General features: G+C 41.9%; 1 protein-coding gene across 1 annotated transcript; it reads right to left on the bottom strand.

The window, feature by feature from the left end:
* Positions 1-774: 774 nt before the first annotated feature.
* On the bottom strand, positions 775-20,190 carry USP38 (ubiquitin specific peptidase 38). The gene is made up of 10 exons (XM_068154057.1): positions 19,451-20,190; positions 18,276-18,411; positions 15,504-15,633; positions 15,118-15,219; positions 12,696-12,854; positions 11,071-11,264; positions 10,490-10,583; positions 9,547-9,653; positions 7,102-8,452; positions 775-2,285 (listed from the first exon to the last, which is right to left on the bottom strand). Exons 1-10 carry the CDS (start codon positions 20,133-20,135, stop codon positions 2,124-2,126), a joined length of 3,120 nt encoding a protein of 1,039 aa, XP_068010158.1. The 5' UTR covers positions 20,136-20,190; the 3' UTR covers positions 775-2,123.
* Positions 20,191-27,175: the final 6,985 nt, after the last annotated feature.

Raw genomic sequence — 27,175 nt, 5'->3', positions numbered from 1 at the left:
AATTACAAAATTATGATTTCATATAGAGTAAAAACACTTGCTCCTGCTACTACCTACTAGTGTTATAAAACAAAGAGTAAACTGATTCAGAGAGACAAAAATACTCCCATTGTACTGCAAACAGTAAACAGCTTTATACTGCGCCCTCACAATCTGGGAGAGAAAGACAAATTCATCATACAAAACAGTTTAAAATCAGAACTAACTGGCAGAGAAGCTTAGTAAGAAATAAAACCTCCTTTTGGACTGAAAGTGACAGAAATTTCAAGGCAAATTAAGCTTCAAGTAAACCTTGTCCAAGCACAACGAAATGAGAACGTTCCTCACACTGGTCTCATAACATTCCATATTTCCATGGCTAAGCATCTGGTTCAGAGACCTCCAACTGTGATAGCAATCAAAGTGTTGGTCAAAGCACAAGTTCTAAACCCAGCCAAAATCAAGCTTGGAAACTACCAGAAAATTTAAGTCATCTGCTCTCACTTCCTTGAGCACTAACATTTGAACCCATAGCAGAGCAAATAATAGAAGAGTGTCAATGATAATATAAAAATAGTTTGCAAGCCAAGTTACCTTTCAGGCTAAACTCCATATATTTCATACCATATCAACAAGGTTTCATTTTCTCAACTTATTTAATGTTGTTTTTTTTTAAAAAGGCATTTTCTAGGAATTTTATTCTGTACAGTTAAGCTAACACCTGCCAGGTTTGCATGCTTTTAAGGATGCACTTTGCCATAGTAGAATATAAAACCACATTGAAACAGTGCAGAGTTTTGTAAAAATACTTTAAGTAAATTTACACTTCACTACAAGATGATTCAAGTTAAGAATTAAATCACCAGATTCAGCAGTGTAATAATTCCTTGGCTTCTGTTATTCTCATTGCACATCAAACCCAAAGTCACTATTTCTGTCACTATTAAATAGTGGATCCTCAGCCGCCGCCGGCCCTAAAGAGGAAGCAAACACTGATCCATGGGACAACTTCATTTTGGTCTCCTGCAGACATTTAAAACCTGGATTCACCAGAAATTTCTCACCACAAGCAAAGTAAGAAGGCAAAACATCAAAGGAAGAAGCACAGATTCTCAGCAAGGATTACTACACACAGCTTAGTATTCATGACCAGCTTTTTCTTAGCAAGGCAGGCCACAGAAGTTCCAGATCACTTGGTATCTATTGTTTTCCCATCAGCAAACCAAATGGGCACTACACTTAACTGTATTTTAAACTAACAGATTCTTACTTTTGGAAACCTAATAGCTTTCTCTAAGTGTACTGATTTCTAATACTGACAAAAATAAATAAAGTAATTCCTACTAACATCTTTCCCCTTGTTCTGCAGCCTCAGAGAGTTTAAGTTACAGTACTGCAAGGCACATACAAAATCTCTTCCTTTCCAACACGCTTCAGATATATTCCCTGAAATAATTGTAAAATCCTCAAAACAATTAGAAATGCTACAAAGTTAACAATTCCTATTTAAAAACATTGTTCCTACTGAACATGCACTTTGTTGGAAAACAACTTAGCAAATACTTATAAATTATTTTGTCTTGTTTTACATTTACAGTGGAAATGCATTGAGTAATTTTCCATCTGGAAAGTACTGTCTCATGTCACATTGAAGTTATTGCCTTCGTTAGAAATTGCATCCTCTCTAGAAATCCATAAAGCTAGTGGATTTGAAAACAAGGTGGGGGTGAGAGACCATGTATGCCCTTTAGCCCATCTGAAAGGATTTCCACATGAAGCAATACCATCAAGAGTGAAAAATGAACTTTCTTCATTCAGGGGATGAGGATAATAGAAACAGATGTAAGCACGTTCATTCAGTTCAATGCAGTGTCATTAGCAACTACTTAAAAATCTCCATTTTCTGTCTTTTGGGCAAGCACAACTTCACTAGAAAAACAACTGAATTTTTAAGAGGTAGCTTTTTTTTCCATTATGCACTTATTTATTTCAAATACAACATAACCAAACCCCCCCACCATCTGCTTTTGAGCAAGGATCAAGTCTCAAAACTTGGTACAACATCTGATAATGTTCAGGATTTTGGTTGTCCTCAGCAGTATGGGGCTGCTTTGGAACCAGTGTTTTCCAGGTTGTCTTCATAGTCAAAAGACTAATCTACCAACAGTACTGAACCCACCCCCTCCTCCTCCACCTGTCGGTCCACAACTTCCTGGGGGGTCATTGTCATCAAATCCATTGGGTCGGAAAGAGCAGGATGCTGAGGCAGCTTGAAGTGCTTGTGTTCGAGCACTAAGCTCTTGCTCCTGAAATGGAAGAATAAAGACAATTAAAAAAACTCATACAAACACAACCACCTCAAACCCCTCTCTTTCCACTACATTTTGAAACCACTTTTGAAGTGACATGACTACATTCCAGACTCCTAAGAGCGAATGGCTCTGTTGAACCTCAAGGTGGCCATCCACAGCCAACCTGAGATGTCCTATTTTGTTGAACATAATTAAGGATATGTGATTTATAACTAAACCCATTGAAGTTAATGCTAAAGTCACAGACATGGGATGTCACTAAACAATTAGACTGCTGATCAAGAGCTAAAATTTGTGTTTAGCATGTTTCACATCAATTTTCATCCCAGCAATTTTAAGGTGCCCTTGTTCTTGGATGCCAAAGAGGGAGGCAAGACCATCAAATCAATGTTAATTATTTAAAAGACAGTTGTTTATTCTACTCCAACTGCACAGAGTAACAACCTACTCAGATGAAAGGCAAAGAGATGGACAAGCTATTTACTTTCCATTCAGTGCAGCTTTTTAACTTTCATGGGTAATTGCTAGCTCTGTTTTAACATTAGTAAGTATCAGGAACTCTGAAGCACTCCATAAAACGAGGGTCAGCTGCTGGGAAAAAAAAATACCTGCAGAAACAGCAGGAATAAAAAAAGCACAGCCTCCTGCCAGCTGCTTTTTCAGCTGAATGCCCATGTGACTTCTTAGACATCTAAGAGGGGGATGAGCACAGGTTTTTTTATCCCCTCATTACAGATACCATACACTATTTTGTCTCTGGCCGACTAGTCTCATAAAACTTGCAGCAATTTCCTGCCTTTAGTATCCTTTTCTCAAATTGGGCAAGAGCTTCAAAAATAGAGGGAAGGCAGGTGTTGTTGGGCTCTGGAAGAAAGACAGCAGACTGTATAGGCTTCTTTAGGAAACAAAATTAAAATATTCAGGTGCTAAGGCTCATACTGATAGACTCCTTCACATGACACTTCGTCACTACATACCTCCCCAAAGGCAATGGGAGGAAATTTTAACAGGGTTTCAGTAATTACATGGGTCACCTTGAATTACTGCTTTTCTTCCTCTCCTCCTGGTAATAGCAAGGAGCAGAGCCAAGAACCTGGAAGACTGTTCATATTATACTACCGTGGAAGCACTAAACTTAGTCTTGCCCATGTACTTTCACAGGTGCTAGAAATAGTATTTGTGGGCTTAAATTACTCTGCCCTCTCAGAAAAACACACCCTAAGTTTGAAACTCTCTCACACTACTGAGAACTGAAATGCATCCTCATTCCCAAACATAAAAGATAGCTGGAGGACAGTGTCTACCCAGACATTTCCTAAAGGACAGTATGCTATCTCCAGCAATATGTGAATTCTTATGTACCTGCTTACTATAAAACACATCAAAACCTAAGTAAATTTGTTAGACATAAGAAAGGAATATGGAACACTTGCTTCTAATATTAGAAATCAACAGAAAATTTTATGTAAAATAACCAGCCTTGTACAAATAACCTGGTTAGCTGAAAAGCTACACTGCAGAACTGTTGAGACTGGAACAGAACCTCTTAAAAAACAAAGAGTGAGAGACTTCCTACACTCTACTTGGGCTAGTTTGGTTGTGTTGTTGTTAGATATTTCAGGGAAAGTTGTTTTACTGAAGCACAGCACCAAACCAGAAAGGGAGGTTCTTTATTCCCTCCTCCACTTAGTTCTCAGAACTGTTTTCCAGCAAGTTTATGCCTCTTAAACCCCAGCAGTTGAGTTTTACCTAACAAAACGTGCCACAGAAGAAAATAAGCATCAAAAATAGCTTGCAGATTATGCTCTATTAAATATAAAAAAATTAAAACAGTAGAAAAAGAGAAGAACATTGAAGTCTTACAGCTAAGACTTCCCTCCCACACCCCGATTTAGCTAGACACAGGATTTATTTTGCCTTACTGCAGTTAGTGAATAGCAAGATGTTTTGGTACAGCTATGCAGCTACATGACTTTGTGTGTGTGTTCTCTGACCTACCTTTCATAACACCACTGATACTTCCACTGTCACTAGGCTACCTTACAGAGCTGAAAGGAGAAGTACTGCTAGGAACAGCAACAACACAGTGCCCTGCTTGTGACTGAAGTGCAAGAGGTGACTTTTGCAGCTCATCGAGTAGAGAGTGTAAGTAAGCTGCAAGTATCACTTTTGTCAGCCACTTCTGAAGGGTGGTTTTAAGTAGCCACAATGCATAAAGAACAGGATAATCCTCAGCTGTGATCATGCTTCATTGCTACCATGTACAAAACATTCTCTGTAATGGACAGAAGGGCTCACTAGATATGCACACATGAAAGAAATATGTGGCAGTGATCAAATCATCAATTGTTCAAGTTTCTTAACACAGTATTGGTATTAAACCTCATGCACTATTTGTGTATTTGATGCTAGAGGTAACTACAGGTAAAATGCAAAATAAATGCTTTATTATCTTTAGTTTGGGCTAAATGAGCACATTTCTTCATTCTCTCAAGGTACAGACTGACTTGACTAACACTAACCTACATGAAACCCACCACATATGGCATCCAGCACTGGTATTTCTGCAACAACTACCCTTGCTTCTGCAAAAAAATGCTGAATGTTTTCAGCCTGATCTTATTTGTCCCCAAACTAGATAAAACACTAAATCAAGTAGGTAAAACTTGACAGCCAATACAGTCCTCTGGACTTTGAATGACACAGAGCATCCATCTCCTGTTCTCCACATGTTCCCAGAAGAGGATTTTAAATGTGTTTGAACTGGAGAGGGAGCTACCCACATTGCAGGTTTTGTTATTTGAAGTGAAAACATTTTCAGTTTACCATGTGGTAAACTGGTATGCGATAGTAAAACAAAAACAGTAAGGTAGAGATTTTTTGGAACAGGCTTTCTCAGGGCAAAGTGCACTCTTAGTTTAGCAGGAAAATATTGGTTTAGAACTCTGAACAATAATCAGATGGGACTTCTCAAAAATACAACAACACTAGTGTTAATTTGAGAGAAACAAGAACTGAACATTTCTGATGAGCCTCATTTAAACTGAGGAAAGGGCCAGATCTCAACAATTCTGAGATTGCGTACTACAAAGAAAACCAATACTGAGGAATCCAAAACTGACAAAAGAATCCAAAACAAAACAATCCCACAACTTGGGGAAAAATATTGTCTGTCATTTTGGGGGGACTATATAACGATCATAAAGGGAAAGCTTAAGAAACCGACATTTGGTTTTCACAAGTAAGCTATAAGAGAAAATGACTCTGAGCTTTTCATTCCTTCAGATACACATTCTGTAGGGAAAGCTGTAGTCTGGAGGATTACCCAAACCCCATTTCTGTGCACATGCACCAAATGACATCAGCTTTTACAAAATCATACTGATATTTCACTGGCCCTAAGTATACAGCAGTACTAAAAAACATGAAAGTAATTAAACTCTTAAGAGTGTTCCAGAAATGGTATCCAAATGGTCTTGAAAATGTTTATTCTTAAAGAAATGTCTCTGATTTATTTCATTATTTAACAAATTATTTTCTTGATACCCTGAAAATGTTGCTTGTTCCATAGGGCTATAGCTTCTCTTCAGGTATGAGAAAAGCCTTTGCTACACATATGCAGGTAGTCACCATTAAATCAGAATTATTTAAAAGACACTTTTTATTTCAGAGGGCTGGAGCACCCCTATGAGGACAGGCTGAGAGAGCAGCAGTTGTCATCCTGGAGAAGGATCAGAGGAGACCTTAATGCAGAATTTCAATACTTTAAAGGGGGCTTGTAAGAAAGATTAGGAGCTGTTTCTACAGGACAAGGGGTGGTGGCTCTGAACTGAAGAGGAGGAGACTCAGACTAGAAATAAGGAAGACATTTTTTGCAGTGAGGGTAATGAAACACCAGCCCATGTTGTGCTACCTTGCACAATGAGAAGAGAGGTGGCACATCAGCAAAGATGGTTAGGACACAAATACTTTAGCCACAGTGTGAAAACAGCGGCAGTTTCAATTGAAACTCTAAGTCCTTATTTGTTTGTAAAGTACCTGTATCTATTAGAACTGATCTTCCACAGCGAAATTTAGTGCTCATTTCTAATCTGAATCTAGTGTTTCTAATTTCAATAAACCTAGAACTCTTACAGGGACACCTTCACCCAAAGAGCACACAGTAAAACACACTTCTACTGTTACACCATCCAAGCAGCAGTAGTGCTCAAAGCAGACCACAACAATGTGCGGAGGACAGTGACGTTTCGCAACGGCAACTCAAGAGGTGCCTACAGATGGGTGAAGTTCTCAGACCACAGGAAAAGCCCAGCTGGCAGTGCTGGTCCTACACACAGAGAGGCAGAACAGGCAGCAAAGAGAACATGGAATCTAGTCACTGGTATCAGGTCTTCATTTTAGTGGCTCCAGCCTTGGGCAAGCAGAGTTTATAAACAGACCTTCACGCCAAAAGAAAATGCATTAGTAAGCACACCACTGAGAAGTTTAAGTATACTTTAGCTACTCTTACAGTTAAAGCAACAAATATGAAAACTGTTTGGAAAGCTTCTCCTGCATAGAATTACAGGAGATTACACAGCCTGTGTAATCACTAAAACTTCAAACTGAAATGAGTTTAAGCCATTTTCCTTGATGCTTCCCACCCAATGGTAGCAACCTTACTACGAACCCTGTCCAGCATCATGAAAATGGAAGCAAGATGGGTGATTTATAACATGAACATATCAGAACATTTAAAAGCTAACTTGTTTTCTCTGTTAGTCTCTTCTGAGTTTTAAGGAGACCACTTCACATACAGTTTCCATCTTACCTGCAAGTACAGTTTGTTATCTTTCGTAATGGCATCCATGAGGTCCTTCTGTAGGGGAGGGTCTCCATTCACCCAGAGTCCATTTGCTGAACTGGTGTTGAATCCACAGGTGCTGTTTTGTTTTTTGTAAAACAGAACATAAGCAGTGTCCTTTGGAAATCTACTGGTAATTTTCTGGACTGACTGAAATGAGGTAAATGTCACTCTGCTGTCATTGAACAGAAACCACTCTCTTGGCATCTCAGCATCCAGATCATTTTCTACAATAGTACAAGGACTATCCTCTGTCAACAACTTATCCTGAGGAGAAACTAAAGAAAGAGCTGTAGACTGGTGACAGAGTCCTGAAGGCCCTGACCCAGTAACATTTCTAGCATATGAATAATAGTGTCCACTTTCAGAGGACACACCAGAATGAACCACCACAGAGCTTAACACGTAGGGCACCAATTGTGGGCAGGTCACTTCATCAGCACCTGATGGCTTCAGTTTTTTAGCAAGGTTTTCTCCAATATCAGAAATCTCAACACCAGCAGACCAACCACCTGAAACCACAGCTAGAGGGGATGTTGCTCTTTTGACTGGCAGTTCCAAAACAAGTGGCAGAGACACATTGTCCAAAATTTTGCGCCTTATGTGACACTTTGGATCATATGAAAATCTCAGAAGAGTGAGAATGAGGTATTCAGGTTCCTCAATGATTTGCATAGTTTTCTCAGCGTTCTGTAGAGAGGCACACTTCTCACAATAATACTTATTGTCTCCACTGAGGATCTCAGGTGCCAGAAAATAATTAAGTAAGTCTGTAACTGACAGGGTGTTTCTACCTACTAGCCTCTGAGACACATCTCTATTATCTTGAACTTTGCTGAGTTCAGAATTTGTGGTATTCTCAGAGTTTGGCTCAGTAGAAAAATCTTTTGTGGCTCCTTCATTCATGACTGTGTCACATCCACCATTTACTTCCAAATTACTGAGTGGTGTTTCTCCAGCAGGACTGGTTGTTAAAGTATTAGTTTGCACCATGTAGTCATCTTTCACTTCAGAGTGTTCCATACATTTTGGGCCAACATCCTCCAAGGAAGTTGGAGGACAGAAAGCCAGAGAAAGATCTGTGAAGGCTTCTTCCTTTTGAGACATACTTTTGCAGTTCAAACAGCATATCATAGTCTTTAACTTGCCTCCAAACATCTTCTCTATCAGTGTTCTTTCCTCACTTCCCATGCAAGGTGCTTCAGCAAATACTTGTGCTTTATGAACAGCTTCTGGGCTTTGGGACTCTTCATTTGTTATACTTTCAGAATTCTTTGCTGAAGACAATGCTTTCAAGGTTCTCTCTTCTTCATGCAGCCTGAAGACACAAGAATAATAAATCCAAGTAGCTGTGTTACTTTCCAAACAAATATTGCTGCAGTAGATCAGACTTCCTCCCCCCCTCCAGTTAAACTGAAAAAAACACCAACCCAAAACCCAAACAACCATTTTTAAGTGGCTAGAAGAGTCTTAAATTAAAAAAACCCCAACTATTTGCTATTTTCAATAAAAGCAAGCTGAACCATACAGGTCAGTACTACCCAAAACAGTATGAGAAGTACAGATGCATTGAATGCAAGTTTCATTGTATATAAAACAAAACACAATGGCTGTAACTGAGAGAACTGGCAAGTATTAGGAAAACCCTCTAACAAAGTTTCTATTATTTACCATCACATTATCTTAATAAATCAGTTCTCCAGTGCACTGGTTTGTAAGAGAACAAGTAGCTATTTATCTAGTGCCAGACTATTTCCAATGAAAAGAAAAGGTCAGGATTTTGTAGCCAAGAAAGTTAAGAAACTACAGCAAGAAAAACCAAAGAGAAACCAAACACAAGGGAAATTAAAAGAACAGTGTTTTACTATTGAGATAAACTCTCTCCAGAGGTGGAATGTGTCATAAAACACTATTACTTAAACCACATCTCAGCAAGACAAATAAATGCAGGTTGGTTTTGTTTGTGGGTTTTTTTTTCTGTACCATAGCTAAATTTGCTTATTGAACTGGTTATAAATGCATGTACATCTCTTCATGACTTCTTGGGCCTGTATGAAACGTAGCTATCTCCACCAGCATGAAATCCCAGATGCAAAACTAAAATAGTTGCAGTAACCCCATTAATTTTACAATGGGATCAAGACTCCAACAAAATACCCACATTTAGACTTGCAAAAATGGAACATTGGTACAACTACAGCCTACTTTAAATGATGTGAATACAAAATGTCACCCAGACTTTACCACAGATTAAATCCCTGAAAAGCATTTCATAGACCAAACAGAAAACCAGTGACAGCCAGGCCTGTAAGTTAGAGTTCCAGCTCATGCAGTGGAACTGTTAACATGAGTGCTCCACCATTCTGTGATAAACCTGTAGGTTCATTCCCATCAATGGCAGAATCACTGTACCTGTCTAGTAGGAATCTGAGATATTCTGAGCAATCCTGCTGGGATCGAGGTGTGAACCATGGTGGTCTGGAAGCCTCAAAGAAAATTCTAGGAGCATATGCCTCCCTCTGTTCATGGAAGAGAGGGACAGACAAGGTTACAAAAGAACTACTTTAAAAGCTGGTTACCTTATTCTGGTAATTACCACTGAACTTTGGACTACATTATTCTACAGGAACCATATGAAACACTTGGTGTACAAACACTGAAATCACTTAATCATAGGAAGAACGAGCCATTAATTTTGTACTAATCATCTCCAGTACAAAGAAAAGTAATGGATCCTGCAGGCAAATATTAAATGTGTAGCGAGTGTCAACCAGATGTTACATGCAATGGCAGTTGCTGTTCTTGCTGGCAAGCTTAAAAATCTTTCCTTTCTTGAGAACCCCAGTATTTCCCAAGTACCAATTTATTTTTCAGAGCCATCCAGCCTCAACCCGTTCATAATAAGTTTGTTATTCAAAGAGAACAACAGTGTCTTATGTCTTTCTAGCACTAGCAAAATATTCTGCACATTGAACAAAGTCCACTTTATAATCTGAACCACAATAAAACGTACTGTAAAAGCCACTGCAGTAAGTCACTGTTAATCCTAGAAAGTTACATCAAGTCAGCCTGCACATCAAGTTGGCTTTTTCATTTTGGTTTCTTAAAGGAAATCTGTTACTACCCAGCTAAAAAAAAACAAGACTAGGTCAAGATGTTCCACTCGCAAAAATCTCAATTTCTAAGTCAATCCACACTATCTAAATTGTTAACAGCAGATTCATTCCCCTACAAATCTATTGCATTTACATTAAAAGGCTCAAGACACCCCCCCCAAGGCATCACATTTGTTAAAAAATTCAGGTATACAGAGCTAAGCTTAAAGAACAGCAGATGAAATAAAGTGACATACTACCTGAGTATGGGCCAAAAATGCAAAGAGATGCTGTAATTTTCTCATTAGTGAATTACATCCATTTAAATTCAGAGATAAAACATGCCTTCTGAAACTGAAAACATAAGGAGACAGACATTAGTTTCCTCGCTAGATTTCTAACAACAGTTATCATTCCAGCTCAGGTAATAACTTCAGTTTGAAAGAAACCAAAACACGTAACACGCCCTTTCCATACCTGGATTGCAGAACTACTGCACAGTAGTAGTTAACACTGCACAAAGCCTTTTTCTTTAAACATGTAAATGTGTAAAGAATGGACTACAGACAGAGAAAACATTCTGCAATAGCTTCCAGATTAAAACAAAAGCATGACCATAAGCTGTTCCAGTAGTGAAGGGAGGAAGGACAAAAAGGAAAAAAGGACAGTGCCTTTTGACACTGGACAGAAGGATCAGGATTTTTCATGTTTACAATTGCAGTCTCACAGAGCTGGATTTCAGCACTCAGCTCTAGCAAGCTGTTAATATGCAGTGAAAAGCAAGAATGCAACAACTGCAACAGTTAATTTGCAATGAGAAGAGCTGTTAAAAAGGACTTACTCTGTAGCCATAAAAAGTGCCTGAATAACGCTGTTCATGTAGCAAGTATTTCCTAGATTAATTAGACCTGTCTTGCCAGTTTCAGATTTCCCAGAAAGTCTAGATAAACAAGATGGCAAAGAACTGGATTGAGAAGTCCAGGCACTCTGACTGAGAATCAACTTAATCTTCTCTTCAGTGGGTTTGGGCATATCCTGCAAGAAAAACATTTTGCACTTAATAGGTTTTTCTAATAGGTACTGCCATTCAGCAGCCTTCACATGCTCCTGCACTCTCCTTCAGGGTCTTGCTATCCCTGATAGCCTCGAAGATACAATCCCCCACTAAGTTCTCTTCTTCAAAGCTTGCTTAACAATCAAATTGCAGGACTAAGAGGCTGGTGGTCATCTCTGACCTGCATATTCACAGAATCCTCTCTACCACAAAGAACTCCCTCTCAAATTTCAAGTTTCTTTCAAGAGATGACTAAAGCATCCTTTATCCTCCAGAAAGCAAAAAGGTAAGAATTAAGTTCAGAATATGTGGAATTAAATTGACAGGAGCTTTTAAACATCTAAACACTTCACTGCAATATTACTGCTGTGAAATCAGGCAGTAATACCCAGTAACTTTTGGTGAGATTTTGGTTGGTTTTGTGTGAGTGTCCCCCCATTTTTTTCCACTTGTTTTGGGGTGCTCTTTAGGGTTTTTTAAGTGCATTATGCATTTAACTATTTATTTTTAAACCCTGCATTTTGCTTTGGAACACCACCAGCATCCTTTAGCCTTAGAAGTATGCAATACTCACTACAGTACTAATATGTAAGGCTTAATCATGCTGTTTGGCTAGTCCCCGAAGATTAACACCATGCCAAGTACACCTCAAAACCTACTTCAACACTTTCAGTGCTCTTATATTTGAAGAGTTACTGTTTACAGCATGGGCTTGAAATTAAATGCCTAGAATAAGCCTCACAGAAGTATACCAAGAGTTACATGAAGCTTCAGAAAGTAGATTGCACTTAGAATCATAGAATCAGTCAGGGTTGGAAGGGACCACAAGGATCATCTAGTTCCAACCCCCCTGCCATGGGCAGGGACACCTCACACTAGAGCAGGCTGGCCAGAGCCTCATCCAGCCTGGGCTTAAACACCTCCAGAGACGGGGCCCCAACCACCTCCCTGCACAACCCATTCCAGGGCTTCACCACTCTCATGGGGAAGCACTTCCTCCTCACCTCCAGCCTGAATCTCCCCACCTCCAGCTTCATTCCATTCCCCCTAGTCCTATCACTACCTGAGATCCTGAGAAGTTCCTCCCCAGCCTTCCTGGAGGCCCCCTTCAGATACTGGAAGGCCACAATAAGGTCACCTTGGAGCCTTCTTTTCTCCAGACTGAACAGCCCCAACTCCTTCAGTCTGTCCTCATAGGAGAGGTGCTCCAGCCCTCTGATCATCCTCATGGCCCACTTCTAATAAGGGATCTCATTTCAGGATTTTCTTAACACCTGCTACAATCATATCAAGGACAACCAGGACAAATTTTCTTTCTCTTAGTGGATGTTCTCAACAATTTAGATCTGCAGGATTTCATATTTGGGTAAACGAAACAAAACCATTCCATCCTTTTACCATTCCTAATGTACCTTAACAGCTTCCAGAATGGGTTCATAGAGCTCTGGAAATCCTGAATAATGATACATCATACAGTGTATCAACTCAGTGAACTGCATCAGAAAGGCTGTACTGGAAGGTAAGCCATCTCTTTTGAAGGAGTGAACCAAGCTGACCACATGTGGGACAATCTGAAGGGGAAAACAAACCAACAAAACAAGAGTGTTAATTGCGTTTGTCCAGCTTTTCTGTTCTACAAACAACTTCCCTGTTTAACACGTGCCAAATGACAGAGGACTTTTGTTCTCAAATAAGTGATTGAGAAACAATGACCTGACAAACACACATTATTCTTTACTCATGTCAATTGCCTGACAGCATAATTAATCATTCAATGCTCTCTTTACTCATATACCAAGTTTTGGGACTTTATGAGCTTAGGAAATGCATGGCAAGATTCTAAACAGTCAAGTGTCCAATGTGCTTGTCTTATTAAGGATTTTAACAGGAAACAGTTTGCTTTTGTACCTCCACTAACAGTGCAGTAACCTGTTCAAATGACAGATACAGTTTTTAAAACCAACCTCAAAATTTTCCTTAAACAGAATTTAACTTCTGGGAGCTGAAGCCAATTAATAAATTATTTTGATTTCAATTTACAAGAGGGAAATTGGCTCACAGCTCCACCTAGTGAGGGAGGGAGCTAGGCTCAATAAACCAAGACAAATTTACTACAAGCTATAAAAAGCTTTCCTCACATTACCATATTTGTGGTTTAGTTTAGACTCATTACTATTTTAAATTGGGTACAAATCAGAAATGTTTATTCCACCTCCTTGCCCTTCTTCAGCTCAGCTCTGTGTTTTTAAATGAATGAGACTAACAGAAGTGTTAAATCAAGTAGAAGGTTATGTCAATGCAGTCCCAAAGAGTAAGCACTGTCCACTGTGAACCACAGCAATTTAGACACCTCTGTCAGCTCCCAAGTGATCAAAAGGGATTTACTGTGAAAGAAGTGGATGGAATAATTTATCATCACAAGTTAGATTACAAATTGTTTGGTAGTAAAGACATGAAACAGAACAGAATTTACAAGAATATGATAGCTAATAAAGAATATAAATTGTAACAATTAATATGCCTCAACATACCCAAGTAAAACAGTCCAGGTGCAAAGTATTCATCTGCCACTTTCTCAAGTATCAGTTGTTCCCCAAGTGTAAGAAATACTTTTACATCTCAGAGAAATAAACCCTACTCTTTTGGATTAGGAGATGTCTTGCTTACCAAAACAAACTCACAAAGATTAAGTGTTCAGTGTACTACAGAGTCAACAGTGAAAGCTGCAATGGCAAACATCCCTCCTCCACTTTCTGTATGTGGGTATATAGCAATGAGCAAGTAATTATTGAGCCCAAATAATGAGATTTGTATCCAGCAGATCTGACACAGTAATTTTGCACATAGCACAAGGGAGGAGTGGAGAGAAGGTTCTCAGCTCCCAAATTGAGAGCCAAATTCTCACTTACAACATGCTGCATGATACTGGAAGTTACACTTGGAACACAGAAAAGTTTCACTTCTAGCTTGAAGTTGAATTAAAATTCTGTATCAGTAGATTTTAGAATTCCACATCATGATTAAGTTCTACACCAAAGTGCAAAACAGTGTTTTTCTGCTACTAAAAAACCCACACCATTTATGTTACTGATGCTCAAGCACAGGGAAGAGCAAAGTTAACTTAGATGCACTGCAACAAACATTTTTGTTTATCAAATGTGTATTGAACCACTTTGCATTCAGACCATTTACTACAAAAAAGTAAACAAGTGAGTTCAAGTGCAAGGTTTGAAATGACAACAGTAGCTCAAAAAATGATAATGAAGAAGGTTGCTTAAATGGAAGGAAAAAGGTATTGATGAGGCCCTGATGACTTTCAATGAACAGTCATTGTCATAGCCTAGTTATTCTACTGTTTTAACTGATGAACTGTATATTGAAGAGTAGCCATTAGTGAATAGTGTCCTTCAGTTTACAAAGGTCTTCACTTGAAGCAGTCTCATGCACCTATCCAGGGAGATTAATTTATAAATAGCAGATAATTGGTTATCTTATTTCCCCAAACAGTTGTGCTCACAGCCCAACTTTCTTAGTGGACTACACACCACATAAAATGGTTTTCCAGAAGTATATCAAGACAGAATGCAGTGTCCAGATGCTACTGCCAGAAAGAAGCACACAGCAGGAAGAACAATACTCATTTCCAGTTACAGATTACTGGTCAAACCTGGAAGTCAAAAAGCCTAGTGGCCTGTGAACCACAGAAATAGGACTCTGAAACCGTGAATGAAAGACAACTCAACTGCATCAACTGTGTTACTCTTTATAGCCACTATAGAAATCACACTTTAATGACATTTCAAAGAACTGAAGACCATTTGTTTAGTAACTTACCAAATGAAAAGCTTCTGGAGAATGCTGGAAACTAAGTAACATGTGGGAAAGGACAGCAAGGGCACCAGGCCTCACTAGAGGAAACCAAAGTCGATTAAATACCTGGGGGGAAAAAAATCCACATTCATTTCAGTAAGTGTAGGAAGTGAAATTTCAGTAACAGTGTAAATAGATCTCCAGCTCCACAGTCATTTGAAACAGACAGAATCATTACATGCAACTGAAAGCTACAGATACTATTCTGCAAAGATGATCTAAATGGAAGATATTATCTGTAGTAATATAAAAGATGCTACACAACTGCATAGCTGTGGCAAATTCATTCCCCACTGCTTCAGTTCTGAAAGGCTGGCGTGGGGTTTTTCGGATTTTTTTTTCCAACATACCAATTCAATCTTAAGCAGAGTGACATCAATGAGGATGGTGAACTTCTGGACTGCAGCCAAGCCTTTGAGCAGTGCAATCACCCATGTTTCCACATGCTGAGCCAGAGGCCAGGACAACCAGTCAATCATTCTGGAAGATCAATGAAAAAGAAAATAAACATATAACAAACCAAAACCCTAATGTGCCACCAATTTTCATCTCAACAAAAAAAATCCTACGTATTACCTTGACAGTTAGATACTTACACAGAGACTTACAAGTGGTAATGCAAGCAAGTTAGCCAAGTAGCAAAAGAATTTTAATTCCACCTCGAGTCATTGATAATTATTTAATATAAAAATAGTAAATAGAACCCTCCCCCTTCAAATGCCTAAGCTAACATTTTTATTCAATGGCAAGAAACTTGAAGGTAGAAATGTTCCTGTACCTGGCAACATCCCCTTGAAATCTTTCACCTCAAACCTGACCAAACAGACCACCAAGTTCAAAAAGGAAGCTTCCTGAACTCAGGGCTATATTCCTGGAAACCAGCTCTCATACTCTCAGTTGAAAAGGTAAATCTGGTAATTTTAAATACATTGCAGCGGGTACTATAAGGACATTACAATAGCTGAGGTTTATCTGTGCTGAAATTTTACTTAGTAAAATTTTCAGTTCCTCTTAAAGATTATTTGTGTTAAAGTGTAAACTGAGTATCTGCAGGCAACTTCCTCTAAAGTAGACCCTTAAAGTAGGCATATATTCCAGAAGAGTCATTTTCTGCTTTTCCTCACAGATGCTTCAGGTAAGGTTTCATGATTCAGCTGAGCTTATTAACAGCAACTCAGCCAATTAAAAACAAATCAATGGTGCCAACAAGCAAGCACCCTTTCTGATGAAAATCTGTGCCTAAAGTAACATCTCAGTGCAGTGATTCAATCGATTAGTCTTCTGATTACAGATTAACTAATCTGTGTTCAACTGGAGCCAGACTCTGCAAGTGCCATGGAAGTCATCCTTAGGAAGTGAGCAACAAGATCTCTAACTTGCAGTCACCAGACCTCTGTTGACTCATCTAGACTCCTTGTTGTGCCCATGTTCTCTATCTCCTGGGAATGATGAAAGCATGACAACACTAACTGTCATTTGATGCTCCAGACATTGCAGCTGCTGTACCCTCTTCAAAATTACTCCAAGACAGAAAAGAGTAATTACTGCAAAGGGTTGGCAGAGGTAGAAAAAAATGGATACAGCATTGACCTGAGTATCTACACACAAAATCGAAGGGCATCAAAAATGTTAGTTCCATGGAACAGAACTAGAGACTGTTAAAATCAAGTATTACTTCAAAGAATAAATCAGGCAAAACTATACCTCCCTCTCAAAAATAAGAGGAACAACAGCACTGCTACACTTCCCTAAGCAAAGGCATACAGAGAAGCCATTCTAAAGCTACAACCATACAATCACATTGCGTTGAAGCAGGTAATGACAAATCTTAAAACTGCTCTGACATGAAAAGAAGCCTATCACTGGCAATTTATTAGCATGCAGAAACCCCTCTGAACTTCCCAGTTCTGAATTTTAGACTGGGCACACTGCTAACTGTTCAGTGAAGCAGATTCTTTTGAAGTCCCTAAACAATGCCTTACCCCAAACTACAACATTAATGCTGCTTCTTGTATTTAATTATATATTCAATTTAATTATGGCTTCTCAATTCAATGCAAGTATAGGGAATGTTTTCAGTGTGAAAAAAGACTTCAGTATTTCACCAATATATGTAAGTGCTGTTCTACATGAATGTATTACACTACTCAAAGGGATGCAGGTAAAAAAACCCACAGCAGATACTACTTTTTAGTTGTAAGCCTTTTTAGAAGCTGCTTTTTAAACAATACAAATTTCTAACAGCCTCCTGCTTAACTGCTTTACTCATTTTCTACCCTTCAGAGCTTAGCAACAGTCTGTTCCACAGGCTTTTAAAAAAATTAAGAACTTCAAGGTTTTTATATTTATCCCACTGGCATGTTCCTGCCTCACTATTATTCATGTATCCGAAGATCCTAACCAAGACTGCAATCTGAATCACAGCCTGTTATGAGTATTACTAATCTCAGTGTTGACTCATGTTTAGATGAGTGACAGGCAGCATAATGTGCAATTGTCTTCACATCATTTCTATTCCATTATTCAAACAACGACCAAGAAACCTCTGGGGGCTTGAGTGAAGATGGAAACGAGGCTGTCCCTCGTGAATCCCAGTAGAAAATCATTAAGGCATCTAAGCAGAAAAGAACCTTCAGAAATAAACAGTAAAGCTCATTTCTAATCATCTCCTCTCTGCAGAGGAGATGATGGGTAAGACAATCATGTGAGACAGCCACCTTGGAAAGGTAGAAAAGTCAACTGAAATCAAGGCTTCGTTTCTCAGCTTGACTGTAAAGCCCACAAAGTTCCCTATGTAAGTCACCCCTGTTAAGGTGGGAGGTCTAACAGGCTTCCTTTTGGTTTCTATTTAACTTTTTCTTCTTCATCTATCCTAGCAAAGAATAAGAAGCCACATTAATTATAAAAGCAGCAACCAACATCCACAGCATCACAAACACAGACTACCTTGACATTCTAAACAATGTAGCACAAGATGCCACTTTAAAAGGGGCTTTGACTGTTTTTTTCTTCTGATTTGTTTGTTGATTTTTTTTTTCAATGAAACCTAAGTGACAAATAACTTTAAAAAAACAAAAAGGCAAGAAATGGAGACTTTCCCCCTCTTAAAAGCAATACAGTACCTGCATAGAGCTTGAGTCATACTCGCATCTTTCACATTTGGATCTGTAGTAAGGCTCCTGATGAGTACTGTAATCATCTGCAATGGTATGTGCTGCACAAGACTTGCCAGCGCAACAGAAGGTTCAAATGAAGTATCTGTAACAGTTGAACATGACACAAGGTAAGAAACTGACAACTCCCAGGAAAAAAGTACTTTATCAACACTACACCTTCACTATAGTTGTAAAGTTTGGAGATAGCAAGGCTATCCTACATTTAATAGTCTGTTACCACAAACCAAATAAAAAACTTCCAACTGATGAATAACACCAAGCCACAAACTCCTTTTGTTCATCAAATATCCGTGTGAGAGAGCACTAATCTGTCAACTTCCTCCTCCACCATCTGGAGAAGTGGAAGTGTGGTTTTACCACCTTACAATTGATCATCATAGTTGAAGAGAAGTGGAAGTGGGGGTTTTCCACCTTACAATTGATCATCGTAGTTGATGTTAAGGTTAGGAATCCAATGCAGCTACTTCCCATCACAACGACTGTCTGCTAACCAAACCACTTAAGACTAAATAATATCAGAATGTGAAGTTTCCCAGGTGCCTCAACAGCAAAGGCACTTTCCAATGTAAGCTAATAAAACACTTCACGGATTTTTGAGGTCAGAAGGGACCTATCTACAATAGCACCTACAGGAGTCAGGCAGTGAATCCTTCCTATGATGCTCTAGTTTTATACAGTCCTTACAAACACTCCACTTTCATAGACAAAACAGGCTTTCGTAGACTTAAGGCTGGATGGACCACTGAGGAAAGACTGCTTTTGAAACCGTTTTCGTTCTCCCTAACTGGACACCTTAAGCTGCACTTCAGTCTACTATATAAAGCATTGCAAGGCAGTTTTCCTAAAACAACAGGCTGCTTTGCAGCTAAATCCCCACCATCCCTCTAGTTTTTGTTTGGGCGAAAACAAAACCAAAAAGAAAACAAAACAAAAAGGTAAAAAAAACAACTTAGCTTACTCGAAAGCCAAAAAATGGCACTTTAGTATCCAGGCATGAGACCAATGGTTTCAAGACACTGCCTGCAAAGCGACCGGTTCTAGCAACAGGGCTTTGCTCTTCTTTCAGCGCCCACGCTACGTTCCCACCCTCCCGCTTCCCTCCCCGACGGGCGGCGGCTCACCGGCAGCGGAGATGACGGCGAAGAGCTCCTGCAGGGAGGGCAGGAGCGTGTCGGGCTCGGCCTTCCAGACGCTCCGCAGCAGCCCGCTGACCTGCGTCACCTGCGAGACGTAGAGGCGCAGCTCGGCCTCCCGGCTGCCCTGGCTCTGGAAGTGGGCGATGCTGCGCACCAGCTGCTGGCAGAAGGCGAGCGAGAGCTTCCTGCCGCGGGGCAAACACTGCGGGAAATCGCCCAGCAGCTGGCAGAGGCGAGCGCAGAGCGGCGGCGCCGGCCGCTCGCACACCAGCCTCAACGCCTCCACCTGCAGCAGCTCAAAGAGCTCCAGTACCGAGGGGCAGCTCATGATGAGGCGCAGCCCCGCCTGGATGTAGTCGAGGATGGCGGGGTCGCGATTGCTCAGCTCGCCGTAGCCGCGCTGCAGGAGACCCAGGACGAGCCCGCGGTTGAAGAAGGCCTCGAACTCGGCGCGGTGGTAGCGGCCGTAGGCCTCCAGCACCTGCCGCCCCACCTGCCGCTGGAAGGGGTCGGGGCCCTGTAGCACCAGCCGGGTGCTGAGGGCAAACATGGCGCGGCACTGCGCCTGGCTCAACGGCGTCTCCGCCGACTCCACCACCCGCCGCACGATCACCCGCTTCAGCGGCAGCGGGTGCGACGAGCTCACCAGCCCCTCCAGGATCTTGTCCATGGCGGGATCTCCGGGCGCATCGGCCGAGCGGCGGCGGCGGCGGACCGGCCCAGGCCTCGGCGGAGGCCGCCGCCGCCGCCTCCCCGCGGCCCTCCCCTGGCCCCGCCGCGCTATGCCGCCGCGGGTGCCACCGCTCCCGCACCCCTCCCGCCCCCCGGCCCCACGCCCGAGTGGCGGCGGCGGCCGCACTCCGCCGTCTCCGGCTAAGGCAGCACCGCGGCCCCAACAGCAACCGCCGAGCGCTCCCCAACGACCCGGAAGCGGAGAGGCGCAAACAGGAAGCCAGGCCGTCTCCGGCCACCGCGCATGGGCCGGCCGCCGGGGCTCGCCCGCCTCCTGGTGCCAGCCAATGGGGTGCAGAGGCGGCAACGGCGGCAGCTGGGGCCGGGCGCAGCGGCGCAGTTAGTGTGAAGGGTTCAGGGGGGTTCAGGCGTGCCGCGTAGTTTAAACGTGGCATGTGGCGTTCAGCGTTTACTTGCCTCGCCGCGCACGTAGTGATGGACTCCTGAACTGGCTTCGAAGGGAACCTTAAAGGACATCTAGTTAATCCTTATGCATTAAGCAGGGACCTACCTCACTAGCCCAGGTTGTTCAGGGCCCCATCAAGCCTGATCTTGAATGTCTGCAAGCATGGGGCAGTCACCACGTCCATGGGCAACCTGTTCCAGTAAATAACACTGTAGGAAAGAACTTACCAGTGTCCAAAGAACATATTCCTAATGTACCTAGGTCCCTCCAGTCCTCATAGGAATCCCTGTGTGGTAAGGCAGTGGCCAGTCCCGTCCCACCTTCTGTGTACACAGCTCTCTTCTCTTTGGATTAGTATTTTCTCCTTTTTCTATCACTTATTCTCACTTGTAAGTGTTCTTGAAGCCAGTAGAGCTTCCTCAGAGAAGTCTTTGCTGTTTAACAGTGGTTTAAAAGAGCAGCAGTTACTGTCAGCTTACACACTGTGAGAGTGTTCCCATCTTTTTTTATCCTTGCTTATCCCTCACCTTGACCCACTTTTGCTCCAGTTTGAGTAACCTGATCTTGTGGAAGGTGTCCCTGCCAAGGGCAGAGGGTTTGGAGCTAGATGATCTTTAAGGTCCTTCCAAGATCAAGGTTCCTTCCCTTATCAAACGCATCCATTTTGATCACCTATGCTCATATATTGTTTGTATTCCTTGTGTTTTCACACAAGAATGTTTCCAGCGTGACAGTTTTGCAACTTCCAAAGACTGAATATCGTCTCTTGAGTGCTAGGTAATGAGAAAGGTCACAAAACCGAATGAAAACCATCATTGTCAGTAAGCAAACTGGAAACTGAACACCACTTCTCTAGTCAAATAAAATCCTTTAGGCCAGGTCATTGGTTACACAAACGGGGTGTGCTGGCAAAGCCTTCTGCTTGGTTGTCCCATTTCTCAACACAAACACCTTCATGCTATGTGGTTGACTAACACCTGTAACTCAGCAACAGCAATGTATGAGAAATGAGCCTAATTATTCCCTGGTAATATTTGATGTGTGACAGGTGCAAAATCTGAGCTGGAGTTTAGGTTGACAGCAGATAAGAGTAACAAAAAAATACCCTCCAGGGACAGTTGTAAGATACTACAACAGTCAAAAGGCAGAGCATGAAACCAAGAAGTTCAGAGTTAGCTTGAAAACTGAGTATACTGTTTTGGGGGTGGGGGTGGTGGTGTAAGCCCTTGCTGAGTCATTACATTCCAATATAAATCATGTTGATCAAGGGCTTTTTTTTCCTGAAAACTGTACAAAGGTCAGAGACTGTTGCCACCAATATTTTATCTAAATTATCTTTGTAAAGTGTACTGTGTCAGAATTATATCTAAATTAACTTTTGGGTTTTTATTTTCCCCCAAGAGGACTTTGTAGTTAGTATCCATTAAAAACTTAACCTTGAAGAAGGTGCTGGATTACACAGCTTGTTTACCTGTAGCACTTTGTGCTTTGCCTTCCATGATGTGTACCAGGAATGTCTTAATTTTCTTAAGTACACTAGTAGAAACTTTATTTTGTTAATTTCTTTTTTCTAGCACTATTCATGGGGAGAGGAGTCCACTCAGGACTCTGAAAGTAAGGGGACGGACTGAAATTGAGATGACAGATTCAGGAGCTACTGGACACACTATTACTTAAAAGGAAACTCTACAGGAAGTGGAGGGAAGGACAGGTAGAACAGGGGGAATACAAGGAAGCTGCCCGAGCAGCAAGAGTCCTGGTCAGGAAAGCCAAAGCAGAGTTTGAGTTGAATCTAGCCAGGGAGATTAAAGGGAATACTAAGAACTTTTACAGGTATATTAATGGGAAGAAGAAGACTAGGGAAGGTGTGGGCCCCCTCAGAAAGGAAAATGGTGACATGGTCACATGTGATGAGGAAAAGGCTGAGGTACTTAATAACTTCTTTACCTCAGTCTTCACTGCAAGGGCCTCTAGCCACACTCCTGATGTTATGGAAGTCAAAGCCAGGGACGGGGAGGAAGAACTGCCCATTGTAAGTGCAGATCAGGTTCGTGATCATCTGAAGAACCTGAAAGTGTTCAAGTCCATGGGACCCGACGGGTTACACCCATGGGTACTGAGAGAACTGGCAGATGAGGTTGCTAAACCCCTCTCTATTATATTTCAAAAGTCCTGGCAGTCTGGTGAAGTCCCCACAGACTGGAAAAGGGGAAACATTGCCCCCATCTTCAAAAAGGGCAAGAAGGAGGAACCAGGGAACTACAGGCCAGTCAGTCTCACCTCTGTGCCTGGAAAGATCATGGAACAGATCCTCCTGGAGTCACTGCTCGCTCAAAAGAATAGTGAAGAGGTGATTGGGAACAGTCAGCATGGCTTTGCCAAGGGCAAATCCTGCCTGACCAACCTGGTGGCCTTCTATGAGCAGGTGACAAAATTAATAGATGAGGGGCGAGCAACTGATGTCGTTTACCTGGACCTGAGCAAAGCCTTTGACACTGTCCCACACCACATCCTGGTCTCCAAACTGGTGACACATGGGTTTGATGGGTGGACCACTAGATGGATAAGGAACTGGCTTGATGGTCGCACCCAAAGAGTGGCTGTCAATGGCTCCATGTCCCAGTGGAGGCCAGTGACAAGCAGAGTCCCTCAGGGATCAGTCCTGGGACCTGTCTTATTCAACATCTTTGTGGGGGACATGGACAGTGGCATTGAGTGCACCCTCAGCAAGTTTGCTGATGACACCAAGCTGTGTGGTGCAGCAGACACGCTGGAGGGAAGGGAGGCCATCCAGCGGGACCTTGACAGGCTGGAGAGGTGGGCACAGGCCAACCTCATGAAGTTCAGTAAGAGCAAGTGCAGGGTCCTGCATCTGGGTCGAGGCAATCCCAGGCACAAATACAGGCTGGGCAGTGACTGGCTGGAGGGTAGCCCTGAGGAGAGAGACTTGGGGGTGCTGGTGGACAAAAAGCTCAACATGAGCTCTCAGTGTGCACTTGCAGCCCGCAAAGCCAATCAGATCCTGGGCTGCATCAGGAGAAGTGTGGCTAGCAGGTCGAGGGAGGTGATCCTCCCCCTCTACTCAGCCCTGGTGAGACCCCACCTGGAGTACTGTGTCCAGTTCTGGAGCCCCTATTACAAGAGGGATGTGGAGGTGCTGGAGCGTGTCCAGAGAAGGGCCACGAGGATGATCAGAGGGCTGGAGCACCTCTCCTATGAGGACAGACTGAAGGAGTTGGGGCTGTTCAGTCTGCAGAAGAGAAGGCTCCGAGGAGACCTAATTGTCGCCTTCCAGTATCTGAAGGGGGCCTACAGGAAGGCTGGGGAAGGACTTCTCAGGATCTCAGGTAGTGATAGGACTAGGGGGAATGGAATGAAGCTGGAGGTGGGGAGATTCAGGCTGGATGTGAGGAGGAGGTTCTTCACCATGAGAGTGGTGAAGCCCTGGAATGGGTTGTCCAGGGAGGTGGTCGAGGCCCCGTCCCTGGGGGTGCTTAAGAGCAGGCTGGATGAGGCTCTGTCCAGCCTGATCTAGTGTGGGGTGTCCCTGCCCATGGCAGGGGGGTTGGAACTAGATGATCCTTGTGGTCCCTTCCAACCCTGAATGAAACTATGAAACTATGAAACTATGTATGGGAAGGGGTAAAGTCAAACCTTATCTGGAGAGAGGATCATGTGGAGAATGGAAGGAGAAAGAAAGTTTGGAGGTGTAGTAAGCTGCAAAGGTGCTTAGATGTGTCACAGTGTGTGTAAAAAAGAGAATAAAGGAGGAGAAATGGAGAAAGGCAGGCAATATGGTAGGCTCATGGGGCATATGATGCATTACAGTGGGATGAGAAGGGGAGCAGTTGCCCTGAATAGCAGGAAAACAAATGTGAAAGAGCTGGAATGGCCATCTGAAAAGCTGGAGACATATAAATGGCTTGGAGGCACATGGAGATATAGGGAATGCAGGAAGCATGAGCAGCTGCAGATTAACAGGATCAAGGACTCCTGTGAGATCAAAGGTCTGAGCTAGTGTTCAGTGCTTTGTTGTTTGTTTACACAGCACTGAAGATGGGAGGAGAGGCAGTGCCTGCTGCTTGAGATGAGGGAAGTCTTCTTGACAGTCCCAGAGCATTCTGCCTGGCAGCCTGATCACAGTGATCACTGATCACCTCCAAAAGGAGCCACAGAAAGGGCTGAAAATCTACAGTCTCAAGAAAAGCTAGAGCAGGTAGTTGGAGTTGTGTAGTTGGAGGGAAGGTAAGGTACCTCAAGCATAGGAAATCTTATTTGCATCCAGATGCCCAAGTATGCATAGTCTTTATTTAATGAACTTATTTTAGGTGATAGAACTGTAAATGAAAACCAAGTGGTTAAGAGTTAATGATGCTTTCTTGAACCACTGAGTATGTTTATGGCTTCAGAGCTCACTGAGTATGTTTATTACATCAGAGCTAAGAATTAGCTGTGGGGATGATCCTAATTACAACCTCACTATTAGAGATGCAATTATCAATACATATTTAGGAGCTGAAACTTGGAACACAGACTGTTCCTCTCTTTTCAGTGAACTCTGACTCCTGTATACTACTAAGTTGTGACAAAGTAAGTGAATTCTTCAGCGAATAAAATATATCTTAAAATATTTTATCTGAAAAAGTGAGACAAAACCCCAGTTATGTTTCATCAAACACAAAGATTACTGACTAATCTAAATAATAATTACTTTTACTGTGAAACAGCACAAATAGCAGCAGCAGGTTAAGCATGGTGGCATCTCATTATTGACTCAAATGTCTCAAAGACAGTAAGGGAGAAAAGAGAAATTTTTACCAAGAACCCTGGATTAAAGATATCCTGTCAGCCTACAGACATACCTTGTGCACAACTGCTTTCTAGCAGAATATCTTGGAGGTAAGGGGTCCATCCTGCATGACCATCCTAAGGGCTGATGAGGCTTTAGATGCAACATCAGCTCGTTCCTTATGCCTCCCACAAGAACAAGTCTAATGTTGTGGACTTGCAGGGGAAGCACAGACATATTCACATTGCATACATGATCAGTTCAGCCTCCCTGAGAAGTAGGATCCCCATAGAACCGCAGTAGGTTCAGGGCATCTGTCATTAAGTGTCATGTAGCTTGGCTATATGGTTGCATGACTGCTAAATCTAGTGTGAGACGGGCAGCAGGAGCCTGGGGGAAATCTGGAGCAGGAGCCCCTCTTAAGTCACAGCTTGCTGTTAGATCAGTTTCACTGTAACATGAAACTGCACCATGAGTCAGGAGCTCCTGAGCCCTAATCAACTCCATTGGTGGCTGCAAGCAGCTTATTTAACTGCAGGGGTGGTGTTGGTTGAGTATAAATAGTAGTAGCTAGGTACTTGAGAGCACTGTAAGGTTCAATTAGATAATATTTACCAAGTATTAATTAAGTATTTTAATTCTCAAAGTGTTGATTACCAGTGCCTGAATGTTGAGTCACCATACTCTAGTATTACACAGTCACATGTCCCTAAGAGTTATTCATCCAATAAACAAGGCACAGGTTTATTTATCCAAAAATCAAGACAGCTCAGCACATGGCCCCAGTGTCTTGCTGAAGCCTGTTGGTACAGTGCAATGATTCATTTTTGAGAAGAGAAGCTTTGATTTGAAAGAGGTGTTTGATTTCCTGCAGATACAATCTGTCATCATTCAGGTTGGCCCATATAATATATAAATGTTTGCCATGTCAAGGAGCAACATCTAACTGAATGTGACTTTCTTACTGTTAGTTTTTCTCTGTTGTAACCAAAAGATGTTGCACAAGATGTTGGTATGCAGAAGCACTGTGTAGCAAACACCTTGAAACCAAGGGGCATTGGTTGCTTCATCCAGCTGACTATTAACAGCTGTAATTAAAGGCTGCAGTCCAGCACTGAGGGGGAACTAGGTAGCTCCTCAGCATTTGTGTGCCTATAATCTGCTTGGGCATTAGGTTGAGACACTAAAAAAATTAAAGGAGACTCAGGCCTGTGGTGAGATTAAAAGACATACAGTGTGGACTGCAAGGTCAGAAAGTTGATGTGGGTGGACTAGATGACCTTTAAAGGTTCCTTCCAATCCAGAGCATTCTATGAGTCTATTTCTTAATAGGTAGGTACATCCACAGGAGATAAACCAAGAGTGAATCTGTCACTGGAAATTTCCAAGACTAAGAAACATCTCAGTGGTTCCTGAGCCTGTGTTTAGGCTCAGGTTTCTTTGCTAGATACTTTCTTTACTAAGTATACTTTGCTGCCTGCTTTACTAAGTCTTCTGTCTCGGTAAGGGTTTTAGCTAGTCCTCGGTGATGAGTGTATATTGTATTTCATCCTTTGACTTGAAAGGATAACTGGCAAATCTTTGTACAATCTCTCTCTCTCAAATCTCCTTTACATGAAGAAACAAAATTGCTTGTTAGTGGATATACTGTCCTCACTGCCCTCTGTCTCACTGCACACCCTAAGGACAGGGAATACTAGCCATCGTCAAACAACAGTGATTAGGTTTATATTTGGACATTTGGCAACTCAGCTGTGCATCAAATCTACTTGATTGTTCTTCA

The sequence above is a fragment of the Melanerpes formicivorus genome, unplaced genomic scaffold, assembly GCF_026170545.1.
Source record: "Melanerpes formicivorus ecotype bairdi unplaced genomic scaffold, bMelFor1.0.p_v2 SCAF_27, whole genome shotgun sequence".
NCBI classification, from domain to species: domain Eukaryota; kingdom Metazoa; phylum Chordata; class Aves; order Piciformes; family Picidae; genus Melanerpes; species Melanerpes formicivorus.
The sequence above is the reverse complement of the archived record's forward strand: the minus strand, read 5'-3'. Positions and strand labels throughout refer to the sequence as shown.

Coding starts and splice junctions, on each gene's coding strand:
- USP38 (XM_068154057.1), bottom strand. CDS start 20,135: ATGGACAAGATCCTGGAGGGGCTGGTGAGCTCGTCGCACCCGCTGCCG. Junction 18,412..19,450: donor CGCCGTCATCTCCGCTGCCG/GTGAGCCGCCGC, acceptor CAACTGTTACAG/ATACTTCATTTGAACCTTCT. Junction 12,855..15,117: donor CTCCAGAAGCTTTTCATTTG/GTAAGTTACTAA, acceptor TTTCCCCTTCAG/ATTGTCCCACATGTGGTCAG.